This window comes from Crotalus tigris, unplaced genomic scaffold, assembly GCF_016545835.1.
Source record: "Crotalus tigris isolate CLP2741 ecotype Arizona unplaced genomic scaffold, ASM1654583v1 scf7180000017550.10884619, whole genome shotgun sequence".
Lineage (NCBI taxonomy): Eukaryota > Metazoa > Chordata > Lepidosauria > Squamata > Viperidae > Crotalus > Crotalus tigris.
The window spans coordinates 6,502,010-6,528,234 of record NW_024096468.1 but is presented as its reverse complement, the minus strand read 5'-3'; the positions used below and the strand labels follow the sequence as shown (position 1 = coordinate 6,528,234).

The 26,225-nt window shown below is 42.5% G+C and overlaps 1 protein-coding gene across 6 annotated transcripts in view; it reads right to left on the bottom strand.

Moving 5' to 3' along the window:
• RAP1GAP2 (RAP1 GTPase activating protein 2) overlaps window positions 1-26,225 on the bottom strand; it is a 325,705-nt gene that overhangs the window by 283,925 nt on the left and 15,555 nt on the right. For 5 of the 6 annotated variants that reach the window (XM_039341916.1, XM_039341924.1, XM_039341835.1 and 2 more), the window contains exon 2: window positions 25,389-25,505. In XM_039341916.1, the coding sequence (XP_039197850.1) occupies window positions 25,389-25,505 (117 nt within the window). Of the gene's footprint in view, window positions 1-16,177; window positions 16,395-25,388; window positions 25,506-26,225 lie in introns of those variants that run through there. The other variant, XM_039341899.1, reaches the window with a different exon arrangement.

Sequence of the window (26,225 nt, the reverse complement as noted above, 5' to 3'; positions counted from 1 at the left end):
AAACTTACATAGCTACCCACTCACTTTCAGTGACGCTAGGTGGCTTACAAACAATAAATTAATTCGTCTTGGAAAAAGAAACATTTTGGAACCACTGTTCAACAGTAGGATTTTCCCTTAGAAGTGAAATTGCCACTTCTAGCACTGCTACAAATTGTCCTTGACTTACAATAAGTGCTTTTTTTTTTTTTGTAAGAAAAAAGATGCCGGAACTCACATCGTGTTTATCTTTTATTTAAAAATTTATATATTCAGTGCTTAACATAAATTTAATTTATTGTATTTAAGGCAAATGTTCATAGCAAATTTTATATTAAACATTAAAAAAAGATTTTCAATTCACCAACATTTTTTAAAATAATTATTTACCTTTTGCACTTAGTCCATCACTGTACACCCACCCACACACGTCAGTTGTGTAACGAAACATAACGGTCGCTGCCCGCAATAAGCATTCAGCGCATGACCACACGACCAATCACAAGCCGAGCAGCGCTATCACAACCAGCGCAGAGGAAGTACGCATGCATCGGACTCAACACACAAGTAGCCCATATGCACCGTTTTAATGATTTTGCCGCCAACCTGCTACACTCAACAGGTGCAATTCAAGTCTACGTGGACCAAACATCAAATTTTCAAAAGTTACTTTTAAAACTTGGAAAATCCGTCGAAAAAAGGTGTCAGAACTCCATTCCGGTACATTTTATGACAAAAAAGCACTGCTTATAACCATTTGTTTAGTGATGTTCAAAGTTACAATGGCACTGAAAAAAACGGACTCATAACCGGGTTTTCACATTAACAACCATTACAGCATCCCCATGGTCACATGATCAAAATTTGGGCACTTGTCAACTGGAATGATTTAAGATCCAACTGATGAAACTGTTCAAAGAACTTTGAGGCATTGTTTAACTCGAATCTTTATTCGAGTGACATAGCATCGGCATGTACATATTCAAAGCCAAAATCTGGATTCCCCTCCCCTGAACACATAGTATCAAAGCACAATTCCCTCCTCTAATTTATGGTCATAAATCACAGTCTCCAATTAGTTTGAAATGTTGGCTTTCCCCCCAGTTCTTCAACCCGCCAATTCTTATCATCTCTTATTTCAAAAACCTTGGTTCTCACAAGTATTGTTATGTCTAACTAATTCCCATACACATTCTTCCTCCTCCCCCCCCCCCAGTATCATCTAATTTTATCTCTAACAGTAATACACAAGTTAAGGAAAATAGCTACATCTCCATATGTTGTCAAAGCAAGAACATTCGATGTTAGCAGCGTTGACAATAGTTGCACTATCCCAGGGTGATCTCCATTTGTAACCTTCCCACCTAACTTCTGGCAAGCAAAGTCACTGGGAGAAGTCACTTAACAACCATAAATTCCCTTTTTTACGACCCTGTAATGCCTTAATTCAGGGTAGAGATGGGGCGACTGGATGGAGCTGAGCATTTACTGGCTGGATACCCTTCCCGATGCCTATGTGGAGTTTGCAGCAGATTTTTTTTTTCTCTGAGCCCTAAGAGAGAAACATCTGTTGCTCCCTAGGATTGAACTCTCAACTTTCTGTGTGGGAGGTGAGCATCTTCACCACTAGGCCACCATGCCGTTCATTCACTTAAAAACCCTATGACTCACTTAACAATTGCAATGATTTGTTTAACAACTGTGGCAAAAAAGGTCATAAAATGGGACACAACTCACAATTCTCCTGCTTAGCAATAGAAATTTTGGGCTTGACTGTGGTTGTAAGTTAAGGATTACCTGTATAGAAAAAGCCCAATAAAATGAATCCTTACCTGATCTTTTTCCCTGGGATTCACTAGAAATGGGATTAACCAGAAAGGTTGCAGAGAGCTAGAGAGGATTAATGCAATGAAACAGAGGATGTTCATGGACACTATTTAGGGACTTTGTTCACTATTTAAAAGCAGTTTTTTTTTTTAATTTTCTTTTCTCCTTTGAAAGAAAATTCAGAAATGAATTGTCTTCTTCCCTAAATTTAATCAGAACCGCTAGGGGAAACGCAGAATTTTTTTTCATTATGATGCTGTTACAGAGTTCTAGGGCAGGGTGTTGTGTTACAAAAAAAGCAGGACAAATTATAATTAACCCTCAGGGTAGAGTGACATAACTTTAGATTTTTGGAACTAACGGTCTTGGGGGAAGTAAGGAACATTCTGGATTTTAAAATCCTTTTGTTCCTTTCATTTTGGTGGCTGGGGGCTAGAGTTAACTTTGGAGGGGGGGGGAAATCAAAGAAGTATTTCAGAGGGAATCAGTGGCTGATGTGCATCCACAACCAATTATCTTTCCTTCCCCATAACTGAGTTTCATTCCATTTTATGACCTTTCTTGCCACAGTTGTTAAGTGAATCACTGCAGTTGTTTAAGTTACTGATTGTTAAGTAATAGTAATAGTAGTAAAGTTGGAAGGGACCTTGGAGGTCATCTAGTCCAACCCCCTGCTCAGGCAGGAAACCCTACACCATTTCGGACAAATGGCTGTCCAGTCTCTTCTTAAAAACTTCCAGTGTTGGAGCATTTACTGCTTCTGGAGGCAGGCTGTTCCACTGATTAATTGTTCTCACTGTCAGGAAGTTTCTCCTTAGTTCTAGGTTGCTTCTCTCCTTGATTAGTTTCCACCCGTTGCTTCATTGACTTTGCTTGTCAGAGGGTCACACAAGCAGATCACATGACCCCAGGGCACTACAGCCATCATAAATATAAATCAGTTGCCAAGCATCCGAATTTTGATCACGTGATCATGGGGACGCTGAAACGGTTGTAAGTGTGAAAAATGGTCATAACTCACTTTTTCTAGTGTCAATGTAACTTTGAACAGTCACTGAATGAACTGTGGAAAGTCAAGGACTACCTGTATTAATTTATGTTAATTATCCTTTAACTATCCCAATCATGCCTCTTTTTTCAGTGCTGTTGTAATTATGAACGGTCAGTAAACAAATGGTTGTAAGTCAAGGACTACCTGTAGGATATCAATAGCAAGATGGTTTATGGAGTACCACCTCTCTCTCTCTCTCTCTCTCTCTCTGCAAGGTGCTGTTTTGAAAACTTGTCTTCCATCTAAATAAGAAACAAAAGGACAGTGTGGTTTTCAGAAGCCTGGTGACCTTGAAATTCAATCTGCCTTTCTTTCTAATAGGCTACTTCGGAGGAGGCTTTTGAACCAGATTAGTGATTTCTTGGATTTACTCCAAAAGCATTAAAACCAAAATGAGAGACACTCTGTGTGCCCTTTCTAGAAATGAATTTGTCCTGGAGGCTGAGCAGCCCCAGCAGCTGTATTGCTAACAGCAAGGGGTCTCCAAATAAGACTTGTGGACTTTGGCTCCACCAGATGGATTTGTAACTGGCTGACCAACCGCACTCAATGTGTGGGCCTCAATGGAACTGCATCTACGTGGAGGGAAATATGCAGTGGAGTACCCCAAGGCTCTGTTTTAGCCCAGTACTGTTCAACATCTTCATCAACGATGAAGATAGATGTGGAACTCATCAAATTTGCAGATGACACCAAGCTGGCAGGAATAGCCAACGCTCCAGAAGACAGGCTTAAGATACAGGAGGATTTTCACAGACTTGAACATTGGGCACTATCTAACAAAATGAAATTCAATGGTGAAAAAAGCAAGGTTCTGCATTTAGGTATAGTATAGGTGGTGCCTTGCTCAGTAGTAGCAACTGTGAGAGGGATCTTGGAGTCCTAGTGGACAATCACCTAAATATGAGCCAGCCGTGTGCTGCAGCTGCCAAAAAAGCCAACACAGTGCTAGGCTGCATTAACAGAGGGATAGAATCAAGACCACGTGAAGTGTTAATATCACTTTATAACGCCATGATAAGGCCATACTTGGAATACCGCATCCAGTTTTGGTCACCACAATGTAAAAAGGATGTTGAGACTCTAGAACAGGGGTGTCAAACTCGCAATGTCACATGACATATCACAACATATCGTGACTTTTCCCCCATTGCTGACAATGGGGTGGGCGCAGTTTTGACATGACACATCCGGCCCGTGGGCCGGCAGTTTGACACCCCTGCTCTAGAAAGAGTACAGAGAAGAGCAACAAAAGTGATCAGAGGACTGGAGGCTAAAACATATAAAGAACAGTTGCTGGAATTGGGTATGTCCGTTTAATGAAAAGAAGGACTAGGGGTGACATGATAGCAGTATTCCAGTATCAGGGGCTGCCACAAAGAAGAGGGGGGTCAACCTATTTTCTAAAGCACCTGAAGGCAGGACAAGAAGCAATTAACCAAACAGAGAAGCAACCTAGAACTAAGAAAAATTTCCTGACAGCTAAAACAATTAATCAGTGGAACAACCTGCCTCCAGAAGTTATGAATGCTCCAACCCTGGAAATTTTTAAGAAGAGATTGGACAACCATTTGTCTGAAATGATATAGGGTTTGCTGCCTGAGCCAAAGTCCCTTCCAACTCTGTTATTCTATTCTATTCTATTCTATTCTATTCTATTCTATTCTATTCTATTCTATTCTATTCTATTCTATTCTATTCTATTCCCCAGAATTCCTCAGCCAGCTATGCTGGCTGAGGAATTCTGAGAATTGAAGTCCACATTCTTAAAGGGGAAGATCCATGGCTTAGAAAACAGAAGCCATAGAAATTTCAGAACCATTTCAGAAGCCCTGGAAATTTGTCCCCTTCAGAAAGGGCAGAGGTATTGGACTTCAATTCCCAGAATGCCTGAGGCTTGAATTGATGAGTTCCATCTGGAAGAACTTATGAGACTCATCGCCCTAGATTTTTCTAGCCACTGGCTATGAGTTATTCTTGCAAAGCTGCGTTTGACCAAAGCAGTAGTACGAGGCTGCAGGTTTCTATAGCTAAGTCCTCAACTTATGATCACAACTGACTCCAAAATTTCTGTTGCTAAGGGAAACATTTGTTAAGTGAATTTTGCCCCATTTTACAACCTTTCTTGACATAGCTGTTAAGTGAGTCACTGTAGTTGTTAACTTAGTAACACAGTTGTTAAGTGCATTTGGCTTCCCCATTGAGTTTGCTTGTCAGAAGGTTGCAAAAGGGGATCATATGAAGCCAGGACATGGCACCCATCATAAAAAGGAACCGGTTACCAAGCATCCAAATTTTGATCAGGTGGCCATGGGGATGCTCCAATGGTCGTAAGTGTGAAAAATGGTTATAAGCCACTTTTTCCAGTCTCAGTTGAACAGTCACTGATTGAACTCTTGTAAGTCCAGAACTACCTGTGTTCATTTATGTTAATTATGCTTTCACAACTGAGAGCCATTAGGAATAATGTCAAGACATAATGAACATAACTGAGGGTGACATTTCCAGGTTTGCAGGGCTGGAGACAAAAGAATTAAAAATACATTTATTGGGGGTGGGGAAATGCTTCTTTAATGATTGTTTGGGGGCTGATTTGAATCTTGGAGGGTGCACAAGGGTGCATATTCTCAGTGTTGTTTTTGACAATATATTTTTACATCACTCTGCAATCTCCTGAGCCACCCACACTTCCCAATCTGCAGCCGTCCTATGTGGCAAGCTCCCTTCCTTAATGTTTCCCTTGGTCGGTAATAAAACATAATGAAAATTTAATGGAATTTATGAAAACTTATGAATTCCGGCAGCAATCTTCTTTTGGTTCAGATCTGTTCTCGTTACTGTTATCTCTGATTATTCCCTCATTTGAGCAGATACCTCAAAGCACCACCACCAACAAATACACAATCTTCTACCTTAACTTCCTCCGTGTTCCCATGTTCTTCTCTTTGGGGCCCATAGAAAGAAGGGTGCAGTGCTCCGATCGTGTTTACAGCTAGTTCTCAAATTACAACGGTTCATTTAGTGACATTTTGAAGTTACAACAATAGCAATAACAAGAGCACTTAGACTTATATACCGCTTCACAGTGATTTACAGCCCTCTCTAAGCAGTTTACAGAGTCGGCATAATGCCCCCAACAATCTTAGCAACAGAAAAATTGGGTTCAATTGTGGTTGTAAGTGGAGGACTACCTGTATGAAGCTGAAACTGAAACATTCTGATCAGCTGCACCACTTTGCATCATAGCAGAGAATAGAAAAAGAAGAGAGAACTGCAGAAATTAGGATCTTGTAGGAAAGGATTTGCTCCCAAGAATTCAGAAAAGTTCTGAAAGGAAACACAGCACAGGATACGGTTCCTCCACTGACATGAAGTTCCAGATAATTCTCGACTTACAGTCATTCCATTTAGTAACCATTTCCAATGCCCTGAAAAAAGTGACTTATGACCAGTTTTCACACTTACGACCTTGGTCACGTGATCCAAATTAAGGGGCTTGGCAACTGATATGCATTTATGACAGTTGCAGTGTCCTGGGCTCATGTGGTCACTATCTGGTCACTATCTCCCCAGCCGGCTTGTGACAAGCAAAGTCAATGGGGGAAGGCAGATTTGCTTAATGGCCCCATGATTCACTTAACAACTGCAACTGATTTGCTTAACAAGTGTGGCAAAAAAAGGTCATAAAATGGGGCAAAACCCACTTAACTGCCTTGCTTGGCACTGGGGATTTTGGGCTCAATTGTGGTTGTAAGTCAAGGACCATCTGTATTCAAAGGTTCATTAAAAAAAACAATCCATCATTTTGAATATGGAGAACTTTGCAAACATCTATTAGTGGCAGCAGCAACTTGGGTCAAGGTGAACCTTAGTTGAGGTTTTATCTGTGCCATATAAGTTATAAGAAGGCTAAGTTGATTAATGGTTAATACAAGAGAAGGAAGAAGCGAAGGAGGACATCAGAAAAATGTGTTCCACCCAAACCTCATCCAAGCAGACATATTTCATTTAACCCTGCAAGAAATTGCTTTTTGGATATGCAATGTCATTACATAAATCACCTTCTGTGTCCATGATAAATAGAGATAGGAATAAGTAAATAGAAAAATGTGCATGACAATGGCGAGTAAACCTCTCAAAGATTCTTGTAAAAGAAGTTTTTTTTTTTTTTTTTTTTTTTTTTTTTGCAGACAGCATTACCGTCAGCCAGCCAGTCAGCCAAGGATCTGATTTGCAAGGTTCAAATGTAGGTCCACCTATAGCCCAGGTTTTATCCTAACTTCCAAAGCGCCATCCTTTAATTTGCAAGTTCTACCCACATGTCATTGTGACAAACTGCTAAATGATAGAATAACAGAATTACAGAGTTGGAAGGTACCCTGGAGGTCATCTAGTCCAACCCCCTGCTCAGGTAGGAAACCCTATACAATTTCAGGAAAAAAATGGTTGTCCACTCTCGTCTTAAAAACCTCCAGGGTTGGAGCACCCACAACTTCTTGAGGCAAGCGGTTCCACAGATAAATTTTCACTGTCAGGAAGTTTCTCCTTAGTTCTAGGTTGCTTCTCTCCTTGATTAGTTTCCATTCATTGCTTCTTGTCCTGCCTTCAGGTGCTTTGGAGAATAGCTGGACTCCCTTTTCTTTGTGGCAGCCCCTGAGATATTCAAACACTGCTATCATGTCACCCCTCATCCTTCTCTTCATTAAACTAGACCAGGGATAGGCAACCTTGGCTCTTTTATGACTTGTGGACTTCAACTCCCAGAATTCCTGAGCCAGCATGGCTCAACTTGGAAACCTCTCCCTTTCCCTTCAGCATGGCTGGTTCAGGAATTCTGGGAGTTGAAGTCCACGTTCATAAAAGAGCCAAGGTTGCCTACCCCTGAACTAGACATACAGTACCCAATTCCAGCAGCTGTTCCTTATATGTTTTAGCCTCCAGTCCCCTAATCATCTTTGTTGCTCTTCTCTGTTCTCTTTCTAGAGTCTCAACATCTTTTTTACATTGTGGCAACCAAAACAGAGAATAAGAATGTAAGAGAACATCTCCATGAGAGTTCAACCAAGATTTTTCAGTCTATCCTGACTTTCCAGATAACTCTAATATCCGAGTAGGCAATTATGTTCCTGCTCTTTCTTCAACATAGAGAAAATTCATTATATCATTGAGACTAATTGATAGCTTTATTGCAGTAAGTCAAAATATCTAATTGCAGTGTGAACCCAAACTATTTGCTGGTCTTCAGGTTGATTTGGTCAACCCTTTCCCTCTGTTCCATCCAGATTAACAGCTTCCCTATTTCCTATGGGCCATACCAGTGATTCTCAACCTTAGCAACATTAAGATGTGTGGACTTCAACTCCCAGAATCCCCCAGCCAGCATGGCTGTCTGGGGGATTCTGGGAGTTGAAGTCCACACATTGTAAAGTTGCCAAAGTTGAAAAACACTGGGTTATACAGATGGTTATTCAGCTGTTAACTCTGCAACAAATCTGAATGAAGCCATTTGGCTCATTTTCGGTTGCCACCAGAATATGAGGGGGGTGGAATTTTTCTGTTAGCTTAAACAGTTCTCTATTCTGTGGGAACCAAGGTCATTTCTGTTTGTTAGACTGGAGGGCTGAGCCTTCTGTTAGAAAGCCCGCCAAACTATTCTATTGGGAAACGTAGTTGATTGCATAGTAGTGGGGTGGGAAGCTTAACTTTGTAGGCTGTAACTTTTTGGAGGGAACTTTAGTCTTGGGTTCACTTTTGACAGAGCCGATACTTTGTAGCCAATAAACATGTTCTTAAAGGAAACCTCAAGCCTCGGAGTTCTGTTTTAGCTGGTCTCTTCTATCGGAACCATGACATTAAACCAAGACTAAAGTTCCCTCCAAAAAGTTACAGTATACTCTGGGAAGTCAGCCACACCCAGAGAAAGAAATATTTTGGGGAATATTAAAAAGGCAGAATATTATATTTCCCCAAAGGAATAATGGAGAAGATCTTAAAAGGCAGAAACTACCCCCCCCCAAGTCTCTCTGCCCCAAGGGTCTGTAGAAATGCAGATATGATAATCCTTTCAGAAAGACTGGAGCCAGGAAACTTGGAGCCAATGGAATTAGAAAGACAGAGATCCCTAGAATCAACAACCCCTCACCCAAAAAATCCAACAGAGGACATAGCCATCAGCCACAACCCCAGGGAAGCAGGATATGACCTTTAAGACATAATAGGATTAACCCACCACCATCAAAATACCAGAAAGGCACACTGAACCTCAGGTCAAAGTTCATGCCACAGGAACAACTCCAAATACAAAAGCTCAAGAAGGTATAAAAACCCACCACTCCCAAAAACATTGGATCAGCTTTCCCAGAGCCACATTTCTGTCTGGCTCTGCTCTTCAATAAACGACAGCCTTTCTTTCTAAAGCAGTCTCAATTTTGTTTATTCCCGGCTTGGACTGGACCCTGCTGAAGACTTTTCTTTCAACAGTACAAAGTATACATCTATTCGAACCATGACATCAGCCTTTACTTGAAAATCTGTAGTATGGGAAAAGTTTCATGATAAACATTTCCTGTCTTTAGCTTCAAGAAATTTATCCAAGTATCCAACCAACTGAAAATTAAATTATTTACATCAGAGATCAGCAGTCATCAAAATCTACATCCTGTAAAATCACAGAATGGAAGGGTTGGGGAAAACAAACCTTGGGAGTCATCTAATCCAACTCTTGTCATTATTCCATTTACCAGACAGTTCTTATCATCAAAAACATTTTCTGCTCTTCATTTGAAATCTACCTCCTTGTACTTTAAACTCTTTGTTTATTGTCCTGCCTTCTAGATAAATTCTGAAGAATTTTGCCCCATATTCTCCATGACAGTCCTTCAGTTACTTGAAGGCAGCTAACACATCTCCCTTCACTGGTCTCTTTTCCAGACTAAATATACTATGTGAGGTCCTTTGGCACTCTCTAAGCTTGGTGGTTTTCTTGCAGACATTTCATTACCAAACTAGGTAATATCATCCATGCTGGTTTAGTAATGAAATGTCTGCAAGAAAACCATCAAGCTCAGAGACAGCACCAAGGATCCCACAATTTAGCCCTGAACTACCAATAATCTCTTCTACCGGTAAACATACCATATAACTCAACTGTTCCTCTGAAGTTTTTCATTCCGGCTACTTATCATTTTGATTGCTTTCTTCTGGGTTTGTTCCAGTTTGTCCTTTTTGAAATGTGTTGCCCGGAACTGGATGCAATAAATTATCTTGATATTATTTTCAAAAAGGTCAATTAAAACTCTGCAAAGCATTCTTAGCATGGCTGGGCCATAGACAGATGTATCAAAATGTGTTATTTTCATAGGACATTTGTATGTATTCCAATCTGATCAAGCAAAATGTTATTCCAATAAATTCAATGCATCCCTAGTGACTTGTTCCATCTGTTTCCTAGTTAATTTGGCAGACCCTCTCTGTTTAGGCTTGCATGAATGGATGGGCAATGATGAGAGATAGGGTTTTAGGAGGAATGAGATAGCACAAAGGATGTTCAGCTGCTGAAAAAGAAAGAGATGGCTAACAAGATCCCAATTTCTCCATCTGAGGAGTCTCCAGAAAAATGGAATTCAATACCCAGAATCCTCATCAATGGCCATGGGAGTTAGGGGATTGTGGTAGTGGAAGTCTACACATAGCTATGTATAAGCTTCCATCATTATGAAGCCAGCAACTAAGTTGGGAAGGAGTACCATGCTGCTTTAAAAAAAAACTTAAAGTCCCAAAGGTGCTTTTTCAAAAGGCAACTGGACTTTCTTTTTTGTCTTTGAAGATGTTTCGCTTCTCATCCAAGATGCTTCTTCAGCTCTGACTGGATAATGGGGAAATGAAAGGATTTATACTCCTTGCAGACAGCTGGTCATTTGCATTCTTTTATATTCCCCACCATCCAGGCAGAGCTGAAGAAGCTTCTTGGATGAGAAGCGAAAAATCTTCAAGAAAAAACAAAGTCCAGTTGCCTGTTGAAAAAACACCTTTGGGACAACCATGACCTGGATGACTGAGAATCTTCATAGATATCAAGTACTTAAAGAATACCCAGGCTAAATTATAAAAATAAAAATTTAAATATATATTTTTTTAAAAAAAATCTTGGGAGTGCCATCGTATTGGCACAGATGCTGGTACCATTATTTTTCCTGAGGCCCAGATTAACTCCTGCTCTCTGGTTATTCAGAACTCTCTCTGTTCTGGAACTCTGGATTTGGCTTTGAAATTTATCTTCAGCTCCACCCTAGCAGAAGAGGGAGGCTAAAAGATAAAGCAGACATGATCATACTAAGATCTGCTTCTAAAGATGGGAAACCGTTTCTCATAAGGAGCTGTGGTAGTGCAGTGGTCAGAATGCAGTATTGCAGGCTAACTCTGCCCACAGCCAGGAGTTCAGTCCAGACCGGCTCAAGGTTGACTCAGCTTTCCATCCTTCCAAGGTCAGAAAATGAAGAGCCAAGTTGTTGGAAGCAACATGCTGACATTGTAAACTGCCCAGAGAGTGCTGTAAAGCAGGGATCCAAAACCCCCAGTCCATGCTGCAGGCTGCGGCATGCCAGCACCTGGTCTGCACAAACAAGCAAAGCCCCATCTGTGGGATGCAGGCAGCACACAAAACCACGCACTCTCCGGTCCGCAGAAAAAACTTTCTCCACGGAACCGGTCCCTGGTGCCCCAAAGGTTGGGGACCTCTGATGTAAAGCGCTATCGAGCAGTATATAAATCTAAGTGCTATTAGCACTTAGGATGCTACCTAGTTGGGTAATGAATGTCTGCAAGAAAACCACAAAGCTCAGAGAGCACCAAAGACTCCCCAGTTCAACTTTGAGCTACACACGTTCTCCTTTATTGTTACTTCTTTTCCGGAAGTGTTAATGCCAAAGCAGGCTATCCTGGATTAATCTAAAAAGGGGGTTTTGCTCTAATCTTCATATAAAGGCTACCACTCATCATATGGACAGAAGCTCAGGGAGAAATCTGGATCCCCATGCCCAAGATTCAACTTCTGGAGTTTCCAGATTTCAGAGAAAATTATGTAACAATTTCAGATCTTTGGGATCAGCCAACATCTTTGCCCATTAAACTAACTTGGGGGAAAAAAACCTGCAAAGCTTTTGACTTTGTAGAATTTCAGTTGTTTTCATTCCTGACCATTGGCCAGGAACTCAAGATCCTAGGGTTTGGCAAGATAGATCCAAAGAACAGGCATTATCTTTAATTTTAAATGAGCTGGCTGCACGTACAGATTTATTAGATTCAAATGTTATGCAATGCAGTGCTTCACTGGTGAAATTAGCTATTAGTTATTAAAGTACATAAAACCCCCAATCAAATAAACCACTAAGGCTCAGAGCAATGCGTGAAGTCCACCTTTTGAGCAAAAATCTATTTTTAGCTATTTCATAGTTGGGTTTTAACCAAATGTAATTATTTGCCACCAACCGTTTCTTGACGGTGTTTATAATCAATGACTCAGATCATATATTAGGCTACTGCTGGTTTATTGAACTGTGACTTATTGATCAGAACAAAACAGACTCTTGCTGAGGCAGAAATCAAACAAACCATCATGGAGGTTACCTAAAGAGGTTGTCAGGATCTTTTCTAAGCAGAGACCAGGCAGCCATTGGATGCCTGCACTGAGTAGGAGGTCAGTCTCAGTGACCTTTTAAGGAGCCATCTTCCAACCTAACATTTTGTGATTTTATGGCATGGCATCTTCTGCATACTAGGCTTTAATAACAACAACAACAACAACAATGTTGGAAGGGACCTTGGAGGTCATCTAGTCCAACCCCCTGCTCAGGCAGGAAACCCTATACCATTTCAGACCAATGGTATTTCTCTCTGATGTCTCCAGTTCAGAAGAATCAAAGCAGCAAGTGATGGAGAAACTTCCTTTATTTCAGAACATGGAAAACCTTTACTAATTCAGAGCAGTTCTGACCAACACACAGTACAGGTAGTCCTCGACTTACGATCACAATTGACCCTCAGATTTCTGTTGCTAAGCAAGACAGTTGCCAAGTGAGTTTGGCCCCGTTTTACAACCTTTCTTGCCACCGTTGTTAAGTGAATCACTGCAAAGGAACACCTTTGTAAAAGTGAATCTGGCTTCTCCATTGACTTTGCTTGTCAGACGGTCGCAAAAAGTGATCACACAAGCCTGGGACACTGCAACCATCATAAATATGAGCCAATTGTCAATTATCCAAATTTTGATCATGTGACCATGGGGATGCTGCAACGGTCAAAAGTGTGAAAAATGGTCATAAGTCACTTATTTCAGCGCCATCGTAACTTTGAATGGTCACAACACAAGTGGTTATAAGTTGAAGACTGCCTGCACTTCACTCTACCTGTGTTTACAATGATTAGAATAGAATAGAAATTAGGAATAGAATAGAATAGAATAGAATAGAATAGAATAGAATAGAATAGAATAGAATAGAATAGAAATGTACCTTGGAGGTCTTCTAGTCCAGCCCCCTGCTCAAGCAGGAGAACCTGTAGAACCTATAGATCAGTGGTGGTGCAGTGGTTAGAATGCAGTACTGCAGGTTGACTCTAGTCACTGCCAGCTGCCTGCAGTTCAATTCTGACCTCTTTCCAAGGTTGGTAAAATGAGGACCCAGATTGCTGGGGGCAATAATGCTGATTCTATAAATCACTTAGCGAGGGCTGTCAAGCATTGTGAAGCAGCATATAAATCTAAATGCTATTGCTATTGTTAGGCTCAAAATTCATGTGTTTGACAACCAGTGTGTATTATTTACAAGCGTTGCAACGTTCTAAAGTCATCTGACCTCCATTGCAACCTTCCTAATCAACTTGACAAGCAAAGTCAATGGGGGAAGCCGGATTCACTTAATGACTGTGTGATTCACTTAACAACTGCAGTGATTGGCTTAAGAACCATGGCAAAAAAAAAAGATCTTACAATTGGGCACAATTCACATAACAACCACCTTGCTCAGCAATGGTCACAACTGGGGTTGTAAGTCAAGGACTACCTGTATCAATCAGTGCCTCAAACCTGATTGATACAGGTAGTAGATACTATTGGACTAATCAATCAGATAAACTGTGTATAAGGAAGCTCCTTATGCACCTGAGTGAATCAGTGAACTTTACAGGGCAAAGGTGAATGAAGAAAGCTTTGTGAAATGAGTCACTTCCAAATAACAGATAACAGAACAGATAATAGAACAACAGAGTTGGAAGGGACCTTGGAGGTCTTCTAGTCCAACCCACTGCTCAAGCAGGAAACTCTATAACGTTTCGGACAAACGGTTGTCCAATCTCTTGTTAAAAACATTGGAGCATCCACAACTTCTGGTGGTGAATTATTCCACTGATTATGTGTTTTCAGCTTGGTTCTCTCCTTGATTAGTTTCCATCCATTGCTTCTTGCCCTGCTTTTAGATGCTTTGGAGAATAGCTTGACCCCTTCTTCTTTGTAGCAGCCCCACAAATATTGGAGCACTGTTGTCATGTCACTCCTAGTCCTTCTTTTAATTAAACTAGATATACTAAGGTTGAACCCACCCACTTCTTTGTGAAATATCCAATATCTCCGGGGCTGCCACAAAAAAGAGGGGGTCAACCTTACTATGTCTAGTTTAATGAAGAGAAGGACTAGGGGAGACATGATAGCAGTCTTCCAGTATCTCAGGGGTTGACACAAAGAAGAGGGAGTCAAGCTATTCTACAAAGCACCTGAAGGCAGGACAACGGATGGAAACTAACGAAGGAGAGATACCCTCTGGGTCTTGTGTCCCTTCTTCTGCAGAAGATATCTCCAGACCCCTCACATCCTGGACATAAACTGTTTCAATTCCTCCCCTTGGGACAACATTATAGAGCACTGTATGCCCAAACAAGTAAACCCAGGGACAGTTTTTTCCCCTTGTGCCATCCCTCTGCTGAACACCTAATTTTCACAGTGCTCTCTAATGTCTATTTGTATTTATCCATGTAGCATGGCTGTAGCATGATTGTTTATCTTTATTATGTTTACTCCCCCTTTTATTGAGATGATGGTGATGATGATGATGATGATGATGGTGGTGGTGGTGGTAGTGATGGTGATGGTGATGCTTTGCATGTACACTGAGAGCTTTTGTACCGGAGATAAATTCCTTGTGTGTCTAATCACACTTGGCCAAATAAAGTATTCAAATTCAATTCAAATGAGTCATGCACAACGAAAGTATCCTTTCAAAGGAACTACATACCCAGAAGGCTACAGTGAACACCTTCCATTGACCGTGAGAGTAAAGGCGAGGAGACGCATACATCTTTACAATTGTCCACCAGCGGGCACGCATCTATTCAAACCACATCACCAGTGTGCAAACCCTTATGTCACCATCAACCTTTGAAGCCCAGGAACCAACGCTGGTCAATGTTTGCAATGAACCTGTGGCAGTTGTCAAATAAGAGGGGATGGTCCTTCTTGCAAACTGTTTGTCCATTCAGCCAACGTGACCATTCGAAACATGCTGCCAAATTAAGTTTTTTTTTTCACTGCTGAATCAATCCTGTTCTTAAACGGAATGTTACACTTGCCTTTTAATTGCAAACAAAACCAGGTGGTTTCTGGATAGGGGGATGGATGGATGGATGGATGGATGGATGGATGGATAGGTGGATAAACGGAGACAGAGAGATGAAAACAGCAAAACGGCACTTTCAAACGGCAAAAGCCCAATATTTACACAATATTTTCTTCCTCTCCCGTCAAGCAAGTGGCAGATTGGACTGAGAAGTTGTTAGCAGATCAGGATTCACAGGCATACACCACCCTTTATGCAACCAGCAACCAGTGCCTTCTCCCCCTGACTGAAACAAATTAAGCCCCCTTTCCCGAGTTGCTTTTCCCCAGGAATCTCAGCTTGCACCCAAAACACGAGATTCACCCCACATTCTCCAGAAAACCAATGTTGCTCTGTCCCTCCCTATTAGACAACAGAGATTTCCATTCCCCCACCCCAAAAAAAATATTCATTCCACCACATTTCCCCCATCCATTAAAAACCCAAGCATGTTGCAAAGAGTTGTTCCTTCACTCCCCGTGCCAGTTCCCCCCCCCTTCCTCCTTCTTTGAGCAACGTGCAAAAATCCATGTGCGCAAATAACTCCAAATGTACACACACACGTCCGTTGTAGACATCAGGGCAACGTTACGAATCGAAAACCCCGATTCTCCTAACACGTGTTGTTGGAGCACTGCTTTCGGTTCAGACCGCAGTTCGCCCAAGCTCTTTTCCTTACCTGGAATTTTTGCTCACTGGATTTACAATGTGGCAGGGATGCCACCAGCCAACACCAAGGTGAGAATTATTGACCGAACGGAGAGAGAGAAAGAAGGAAGGAGGGGGAGAGAAGGAGGGACGCAAGACCCAGAGTGTATCCAGCTGCTTCACATTCCCTCCTCAAAGAGAGCGGCTGCAAGCGCATTGTTGATGTGTAGAGTAAGGGGGGATGCGTCTGCTCTCTCGCTCCTCCGTCGCGTGGCAAGGACTTTCGCGGCCACTAGGGGGCCCTTTCCGCTGCGAAACCTCGCCCGTGCATTTGGGCAAAGCGTTGGCATTCCTTACGAGAAGGACAAAGAAATGCCCCCAGAAGGCCGGAAGCGGCGAACGGGGCGCTAAGGAAGGGGGGCAACGGGTAAAATTGCAGAGGGAGACTCCTCTTCGGTCCATGGGTGAAAAGGGGAGGAGATGGGAAGCAGGAAGAAGGGTCTGATTTGTTCAATTCACATAGCTGGTGAGATCTAACTCATTACTGTTCAGTCCAGCTGGCAGGGGAGGAATTAGCACAGTGGTTCTCAACCTGTGGGTCGGGACCCCATTTGGGGTCGAATGACCATTTCACGGGGGTCGCCAAACAACACAGTCCGCCATTTTTTTCCCCTTTTCCTTAGCTGTGCTACTCCCTTTTATCCTATTGGCTTTTGAAAGCCAATAGAATAGACTCTCTTGAATAGAGTCTAATTCAGTGGTTCTCAACCTGTGGGTCGGGACCCCATTTGGGGTTGAACGACCATTTCATGGGGGTCGCCAAACAATACAGTCCGCCATTTTTTTTCCCCTTTTCTTTAGCTGTGCTACTCCCTTTTATTTTATTGGCTTTTGAAAGCCAATAGAATAGACTCTCTTGAGTCTAATTCTATTGGCTTTCAAAAGCCAATAGGAATTGTCCAGGCTGTCTCTGCTCTGCTGAGCCCGCCAAAAGTCCCATTCTGGAAACAGTGCTGCACTGGTTGAGTGGTCCTCGACTTACGACTGGTTGAGTGGTCCTCAACTTACAACAGGTTGGGGGTTGGGGCATTAAAAAGGTTGAGAACCACTGAATTAGCAGAATAATAGAGTTGGACGGGACCTTGGAGGTCTTCTACTCCAACCTTCTGCTCGAACAGGAGACCCTATGCCATTCTGGACAAATAGATGTCCAGTCTCTCCTTAAAAGCCTCCGGTGATAGAGCACCCAAAACTTTTGAAAGCAAGACGTTCCACTGGTTAACTGTTCCCACTGTCAGGAAATTCCTCGATAGAATAGAATAGAATCACCATAATGTAAAAAAAGATGTTCTCTAGAACAGTGGTGGTGAACCTATGGCACGCGTGCCAGAGGCGGCACTCAGAGCCCTCTCTGTGGGCACGCCTGCCGCCGCTGCCACCAGCTTGCGCAGGTTCATTAGGCAGCCGTTGGAGCAGCAGCCCCACCCAGCACAAAGGAGGTGAAGCAGCCAGCTAACAAGCTCAAGTAGAGGTGGTAGAGCACGCCCACACCCAACACGCCAAAGGTCACTCTCCCAAGCAGGGAAAGCCAGATCCCCATCGGTGCCATGGCCCCCCGATCCCAGCTAGGATTGCGTGCCTCCCCCATTTATGCTGTGCCTCCTGCCCACCGCCCCACCCACCAGAGACTCCCTGGATCTCCCCCAACCCTGCCCGGCCCCCACAGGCATTTCCCCCCCCCCATGAGCAACATCGAGGTGGCCATGCCCACCCCAGCCACACCCACCCAGTCTGCCATGACAACCACAGCCATGCCCATGCAGTGGGCCACGCTTACTCAGTGGCCCACACCCCCATGCCTCCCCTGAGGGCACCACAATGCTGATGCGACACTGGCACTTTGCGATAAATAAGTAGGTTTTGGGTTGTGGTTTGGGCACTGGGTCTCTAAAAGTTTCACCATCGCTGCTCTAGAAAGAGTGCAGGGAAGAGCAACAAAGATGATCAGGGAATTGGAGACTAAAACATATAAGGAACAGTTGGTGGAAATGGGTATGTCTAGTTCAGGGGTAGGCAACCTTGGCTCTTTTATGACTCGTGGACTTCAACTCCCAGAATTCCTGAGCCAGCTGGTTCAGGAATTCTGGAGTTGAAGTCCACGACTCATAAAAGAGCCAAGGTTGCCTACCCCTGGTCTTGTTTAATGAAGAGAAGGACTAGGGGTGACATGATAGCACTGTTCCAATATCTCAGGGGCTGCCACAAAGAAGAGGGAGTCAAGCTATTCTCCAAAGTGCCTGAAGGCAGGTCAAGAAGCAACGGATGGAAACTCATCAACAAGAGAAGCAACCTACAACTAAGGAGAAACTTCCTGAGAGTTAGAACAATTAACCAGTAGAACAACCTGCCTCCAGAAGCAGTGAATGTTCCAACACTGGAGTTTTTAAGAAGAGACTGGACAGCCATTTGTCCGAAAGGGTATAGGGTTTCCTGCCTGAGCAGGGGGTGGATTAGATGACCTCCAAGGTCCCTTCCAACATTATTATTATTATGATGATGATGGTTAGAATAGAATAGAATAGAATAGAATAGAATAGAATAGAATAGAATAGAATAGAATAGAATAGAATAGAATTCTTTATTGGCCATGTGTGGTTGGACACACAAGGAATTTGTTTCCGTTGCATAAACTCTCATGGTTCATACAAGTAATAGCGATAAATCATGATCATAAACAAGATAAAAATACATTCATCATAAATCATAAAATACAAGACTTCATCATAAACATACGATGCAAGATTTAATGATAATCACAGTCATAGTTTCTTCTCTCCTTGATTGGTTTCCATCCATTGCTTCTTCTCCTGCCTTCAGGTGCTTTGGAGAACAGTTTGACTCCCTCTTCTTTGTGGCAGCCCCTCAGATATTGAAGGACTGCTATCATGTCACCCCTGGTGCTCCTTTAATATAAATTTCAGTGGGGTTTACACAACATGCCAGCCTGAGCTAAAATGGTGTGGGGTAGTTTATACTCTAGCACATGGGTGGGGTACCTTGGCTCTTTTATGACTCGTGGACTTCAACTCCCAGAATTCCTGAGCCAGCATGGCTGGCTCAGGAATTCTGGGAGTTGAAATTCACAAGTCATAAAAGAGCCACGGTTCCCCATCCCTGCTCTAGCATGAATACATAATAACAGAGTTGGAAGGGATCTTGAAGTTTTTCTAGTCCAGCCCCTTGTCCAGGCAGGAGACCGTATACCAGTCTATTGCTAAGCACGATGCTGGTTAAGTGAGCCATGCCTAATTTTATAAGCTTTTTTGCCAAGGTCATTAAGTAAAGCATGATAGTTGTTAAGTGAAGCGTATGGCTGTTATGCGAATCTGCCTTCACCCCCCCCCCTTTTTTTTTTTTCTTCTTCTCAGAAACTGTCTGGGAAGATCTTGTGTAGTGTTCCCATGACCTCACAACACTTCAACTATCATAAATTTATGCCAGTTGCCAAAGGCCCATGTTTTGAACATGTGACCATGAGGATGCTGCAATGGTCATAAGTGTGAGGACTGGTCACGAGTCACTTTTTTTAGCACTTTGATAACTTCAGGAAGTCGCTAAACAAATGGTTCTAAGTCAAGAAACACCCAGTAAGCGTCTTCGCTGCAGCCAGATAAAGTTGCAAGGTCTTGACTTTGAGTTTCATCACTAGGAAAACGGATTGCATTTATCTAGCCCAAAGGTCAGCTGACTCAGGAATTCTGGGAGTTGAAGTCCATGAGTCATAAAAGAACCGAGGTTGCCGACCCCTGTTCTAGCCAGAATCTCCCAAATGTTTTTAACATGCTGTGAAGTTCTAAATTCAGAGTAAAAACTTTGGTTTTTATAAAAAAAAATATGGCCATGTTGATGACATTTGCATTTGGTCAAAGTTTTACAGTGCGGTTCTTCGTCCCCCAAACATGTACGAAATCTCCATAAGTGAGTAAATTACATACCTAATTAAATGGTGATTAAAATGATTTCTCAGCAGGGCAGTTTGGCATGCAACATTGCATGCTGGGTTGGGCCAAATGGCACAAAAGAATTTCATGCAGTGAAAGAAACCTGTTTTTTTTTTCCCCCTTTGCCCTTGAAAACAAAAGCAACTTCTTTTCTAGCATGTCCATGCGGAGTGAGGTAAACATGAAGAAAACCTTTAACTACAGCCCTAAAATGAAAGAAGAAAACAACCCAACAGACATAACAGTTTCTTCCACTTTAACCGGAAGACTGTTTATCATCCTGAAAAAGCCAATTAGCTGGGCTGAACCAGCACCAGAAGCATTCCTGCAGTTCAGTAGATCACCACATGGGGCAGTATCACACCAGCTAGCTTTTTTTCCCCATGGTGTTTACAGTTCCTGTCAAAAAACCAGGACAATCGAAGCAATGTTTTCAAGCACTGCCTCCACCTATGCTGACTGACTTTAAAGCCAACACAGTGCTAGGCTGTATTAATAGAGATATAGAATCAAGATCACGTGAAGTGTTAATACCACCTTACAATGCCTTGGTAAGGCCACACTTGAAATACTGCATCTAGTTTTGGTCACCACAATGTAAAAAAGATGTTGAGACTCTAGAAAGAGTACAGAGAAGAGTAACAAAGATGATCAGGGGACTGGAGCCTAAAGCATATAAGGAACGGTTGCTGGAATTGGGTATGTCTAGTTTAATGAAGAGAAGGACCAGGGGTGACATGACAGCAGTGTTCCAATATCTCAGGGGCTGCCACAAAGAAGAGGGAGTCAAGCTACTCTCCAAAGCACCTGAAGGCAGGACAAGAAGCAACGGAGGGAAACTAATCAAGGAGAGAAGCAACCTAGAACTAAGGAGAAACTTCCTGACAGTGAGAACAATTAACCAGTGGAACAACCTACCTCCAGAAGCGGTGAATGCTCCAGCACTGGAAGTATTTAAGAAGAGACTGGGCAGCCATTTGTCCGAAATGGTATAGGGTTTCCTGCCTGAGCAGGGGGTTGGACTAGATGACCTCCAAGATCTCTTCCAACTTTATTATTATTATTATTGTTATTATTGTTGTTGTTGTTATGGATCATCACACAGTCAGCCAGATGTTCATACTGGATTTGGCATTTTGTCTACCTATCGAGTCCTTACCCAGGACCTGGGATAGGCAGATGTGGATGTTTGATGGTATTATAGGTATCGTTGCAGGATGGAAGCAGTTCCTAGTAAGGCCGCCTTTTGCAATTGACTAATAGCGAATTTGTCAATGCCAATGGTGTTCAAGTGGTGCTCTGGTTGTTTTGGGATTGCACCCAAGGCGCCTATTACTATTGGTACTCCCTTGCTTGCTTTTGCCACAGCCTTTCTATTTCTATTTGTAGGTGTTTGTATTATTATTATTATTATTATTATTATTATTATTATTAAATGGTGTATCGTGAGGAGCCATCTCACCCCAATGGGATTAGCCCATCTCAACCATTCCACAGAAGGGGCATGTTGCAGACCCCGTCAGTCAAGGAACTCCGGCTGGTGGGGTCCAGAAAAAGAGCCTTTTCTGCCATGGTACCTGCCCTTTGGAACATTGTGCCCTCTAAAGGTGAGATCCACACCCATCATGCACTCCCATCCTTCTGGCCTTCTGAAAGGGGCTGAAGACCTGGCTCCTTTAGCCAATGAAAAGGAGCGAACGGAGAGAAAATCAAGAAGTTGGCTATGAGCTGGGAAGAATAAGGGCTATATCAATTTTTCAAAGGCACTATCTAAAATGTGACATTGAAAAATGGACTTTGTAGTGATTTGGTTTTCTTCCTGTTTTGTTTTAAACTTTTGCATCAAAAGATTTTTGCATCCAGTTAGGGAAGAAAAGTTGTAAATTAAGTCTCTCCTTCCCTAGTCTCTTCTATTGCCCTTCCTTACTCTCTCTTTCTCTATCTCTCCTTTTTCTCTCCACTCTACGTCCTTTTTCTTTCCGTTTTCTTCCCTTTCCCTTACTTTCCTCCTTCCCACTTCCCCTTCTGACTCTTTCCTCTTCCTCCTTCTCTCTCTTCCTTTCTAATCCCCCTCCCCTCCCCAAAGCTCTTGGCCAGCTGCCTAAATTCCACAGTGATTCTTTTCCAGTAAGGTTCCCACCAAGTTCTCTTTAGCAAGATTTGTTGCGATGAACAAAGAATGAAGTTACAAGAATCCCCACAACTGAACTATTTCCTATATAAATCCAAAATATTGCCATGAATCTTAGGGTGGAGACTTTCTGTCAGCACTGCCCTGCCACTTTGCCAGCCACGCGTCACTAGATGCTAGACTGCCATATGCAACAGGTGGGACGGAGCTGCGGGGTGGGATAAGGGATAGCAGAAGGGGGATTGAAACTACTTGTTGTGCCATCCCATGAGAGCCACTAGCCATTTCAAGATCATCCCATGGAATGTGGTATCATCCAGCTCACGCAGCCAGGGACTGTTACCACAACAGTTTGTTTGACTGCTCTTGGACAGTAAAAGATAACTAAGGAGAAAGGAGGGAAAGGGTAAAGTTAACCAGATGCTTTGGGTGTGAAACTTCAGTTCCGGCTTTGCTACACTGTAATCACTTGACTTTAGTAAAGTGTACTTTTGTTAATCACGAGTTTGAGAGTCATTCTTTTCTAACTGGCCAAGTAGGGATGTCTGACACTTTCTGATTTGCTTCCTTCCTGAAAATGGGGAAGTTACAGCTGGTTATTTACTTCAGTGTTTCTCAACCTCAGTAATTGGAAGATGTATGGACTTCAGTTCCCAGAATTCCTCCATGCTGGCTGGGGAATTCTGGTAATTGAAGTCCACACATCTTAAATTTGCTGAAGTTGAGAAACACTGTTTACATAATGGTCTCCAGAGCCTTTATCTATCTGAGGGGCATCTCTTACAACCTCTTTTTTTTTCCCTTTCTCCTCTCTTTTCTCTCTCTTTCCTGCCCTTTTCTTTTTCTCCCTCTTTCCCATCTCCTCTTTTCCTCCATCTTTCTCCTCCCCCCTTCTTTTCTTTATCACTTTCTTCCTCTATATCCCCTCTGCCCTTCCTCTCTCCTTTCTGTCTTATTACTCCTCCTCCCTTTGAATGTTTCATACTGGGAAATATGAACCTCCAAAATACATCCACCTCAGCGTGTTCCCAATCCCGTAGTTCTGCATCTGTCAAAGAAAAAACAGCCACCTCTACATTGCGGCAAAGATCTCTATTTATCCGGGGAGTTTGGAAACAGAGTGTGAGGACCTAATTGCTCTTAAAAGCTTCAGAGGTTCACCAAAACTAGAGAGTCACCTCCATTAGCAGAAGTATTGATTTATTCTCCATCAAGTTTTTCTCAGAGTGAAATTGTGGATGTTGGCTATAGTCTATCCTGAAAACCTAATGGGCAGAGTTCAGCTGGAGTAATTCACTAGGTCATCTTTGATTCCTTGCCCCACTTAGCTGGACGAAGAGTTCTGGAAAGGTGGAACAATGGAACATGCAACAATATTTTCCGATGCTTTGGGTCAATCCTTAAGGAACCCAGTGTTGCCTTAGGTCCTGTTAGCAATTCATCTGGACCAGAAGTCAAGACAAGACACAGTGGATGGGAACTAATCAAGGAGAGAAGCAACTTGGAATTAAGGAGAAACTTCTTAACTGTGAGAGCAATTGAACAGCTTGCCTTCAGAAGTTGTGGGCGCTCCATCACCGGAGGTTTTTAAGAAAAGACTGTGCAACTACCTATCTGAAGTGGTATAGAGTCTCCTGCTTGAGCAGTAGGTGAGACTAGAAGATCTCCAAGGTCCCTTCCAACTCTATTCTGATTGATATTTTGATGCAGCTTGGCAATAGCAGGAAAAACCCAAATTGGAACAAATTTGGGTTGTGTTTGTTTTTCTGTTTGTTTGCCAAAATAACTAAAGGGTCTCTTCTAAGGCTATATAAATGTGATAAATTAATTAAGCTATCATTTAAAAAACCCCGGTAAAACCTAGTTCACTTATTACAGCAATGGGCTGTTTAAAAAGATCTTCCTTTTAATTGCTATGAGTCGTCCTCAACTTACAGCTATAATGCAGTGCCCATTACATTTGTAAGTTGTGACAATCATAAAATGGATCATCATGTGACTGACCTGATTTTACAACCTTTTTTTGCAGCAGTCGTTAAGCGAACACAGCAGTCATAAAATGAAGATACTACTTGTTTGTTGTTCAAATAACATTTTCAGATTGCTTCCTCGCAGTCCCCATCCATCTTTTTCTAGTCTTCAACTAGACCAGGGCTACGAAAGAGCCAAGGTTGCCTAGCCCTAAACTAGACCAAGAGGGAACATTAAAAACCACCTTCTGCATGGTAGCCTTTCAAATATTGAAAGACCACAGCCAAAGAATTAATTAATTCTTATCTTCTCTGAGCCGAGGTGGCGCAGCAGTTAGAGTGCAGTACTGCAGGCCACTTTACCTGACTGTGTTCAGCAGGTCAGCGGTTCAAATCTCACTGGCTCAAGGTTGACTCAGCCTTCCATCCTTCCGGGGTAGGTAAAATGAGGACCCAGATTGTTGGGGGCAATGTAAATATATATATACATTGCTTACTGGTGTACACCGCTTAGAGAGTGCTTGCACTTAAAGCGGTATATAAATCTCATAAATAAATAAAAAACCATGGAATGGGACAGCTTGCCATGGCCAGCTCGGCACAGCCAACTTGGCATGGGCTAACTCGCTGTGAGACAACTCGCTGCAGCACAATGCACAGCGATAACAATTTAACAATGGTATTTAATTATTTCAAGTAAATTAAAAAATATTTTAATGTTTGCCATTCACATTTCATTCTGTTCCTCCTTTTACATCCTTTCTTGAATGATTGCATTCCACTGTTTCTTTAATATTAGGGTAACTCTTGTCCCGCAGCAAGTTGACCATGAGTTGGCCATGGTGATTTGGCCGCGGTGAATTGTCATAGACGCTCTGAACTAACAACTGCTTCAACTTTATTATTGGTCTTGCCTTCCAATAAGCTCCCTCTTCCCTGAACGTCCTCCAGTTTCTCAGTGGTGTTCTTAAAACAGAGCCCTTGAATTGCTCACAGTTTATTTTGTGACTTCTAGTGACTTCTCTAGAAGAGAAGAACATTTCAAATTCCCACTACACTCCCTCCAGTTTTGCAAGTCCCACCATTTGGAGTGGACCCCATCTTAAAAAGTTGAATTGAATTTGGCTTGGCGTTATTTACCTGCTTTGGATTTTCAAGTCTGGTCTACTGGCGATTCGACACTGGGGAGGAGAATAGAGCCACTGGAACGCAGTCATGGTCTTCTCCTCAATCCGAAAGCAGCCTTGCCTCACGTACCTGAAACCATGGATTGTTACAAACTATGTTAATATTGTGCAGGCCCAAGTGGAAAAGGAAGCTTTGATTTCAGGTTCTCCAGCATGAAGGCAGCTGGAACCAGAATTGCCTACTTATCATGCCTCATTATTTTTTAAAGATCTCTATCTGGATTCATTTTATTGGATTAACATATGCTAGGATATCGTGTCGATGCCTCAAGTCTCTGTTCCATCAGGCCATTAAACATCTAAACCAGGGGCAAACATTCTAAACCAGTGGTTCTCAACCTTTTTAATGCCACGACCCCCAACCAGTCGTAAGTCGAGGACTACTCAACCGGTCGTAAGTCGAGGACTACTCAACTGGTGCAGCACCGTTTGCAGAATGGGACTTTTGGCGGGCTCAGCAGGGCAGAGACAGCCTGGACAATTCCTATTGGCTTTTGAAAGCCAATAGAATTAGACTCTATTCAAGAGAGTCTATTCTATTGGCTTTCAAAAGCCAATAGAATAAAAGGGAGTAGCACAGCTAAGGAAAAGGGGAAAAAAATGGCGGACTGCGTTGTTTGGCGACCCCCCGTGAAATGGTCGTTCAACCCCAAATGGGGTCCCGACCCACAGGTTGAGAACCACTGTTCTAAACCATGCTGGCTCAGGACTTCTGGGAGTTGAAGTCCCCGAGTCATAAAAGAGCCAAGGTTGCCTACCCCTGATCTAAAGCATAACTTTTAAACGATGT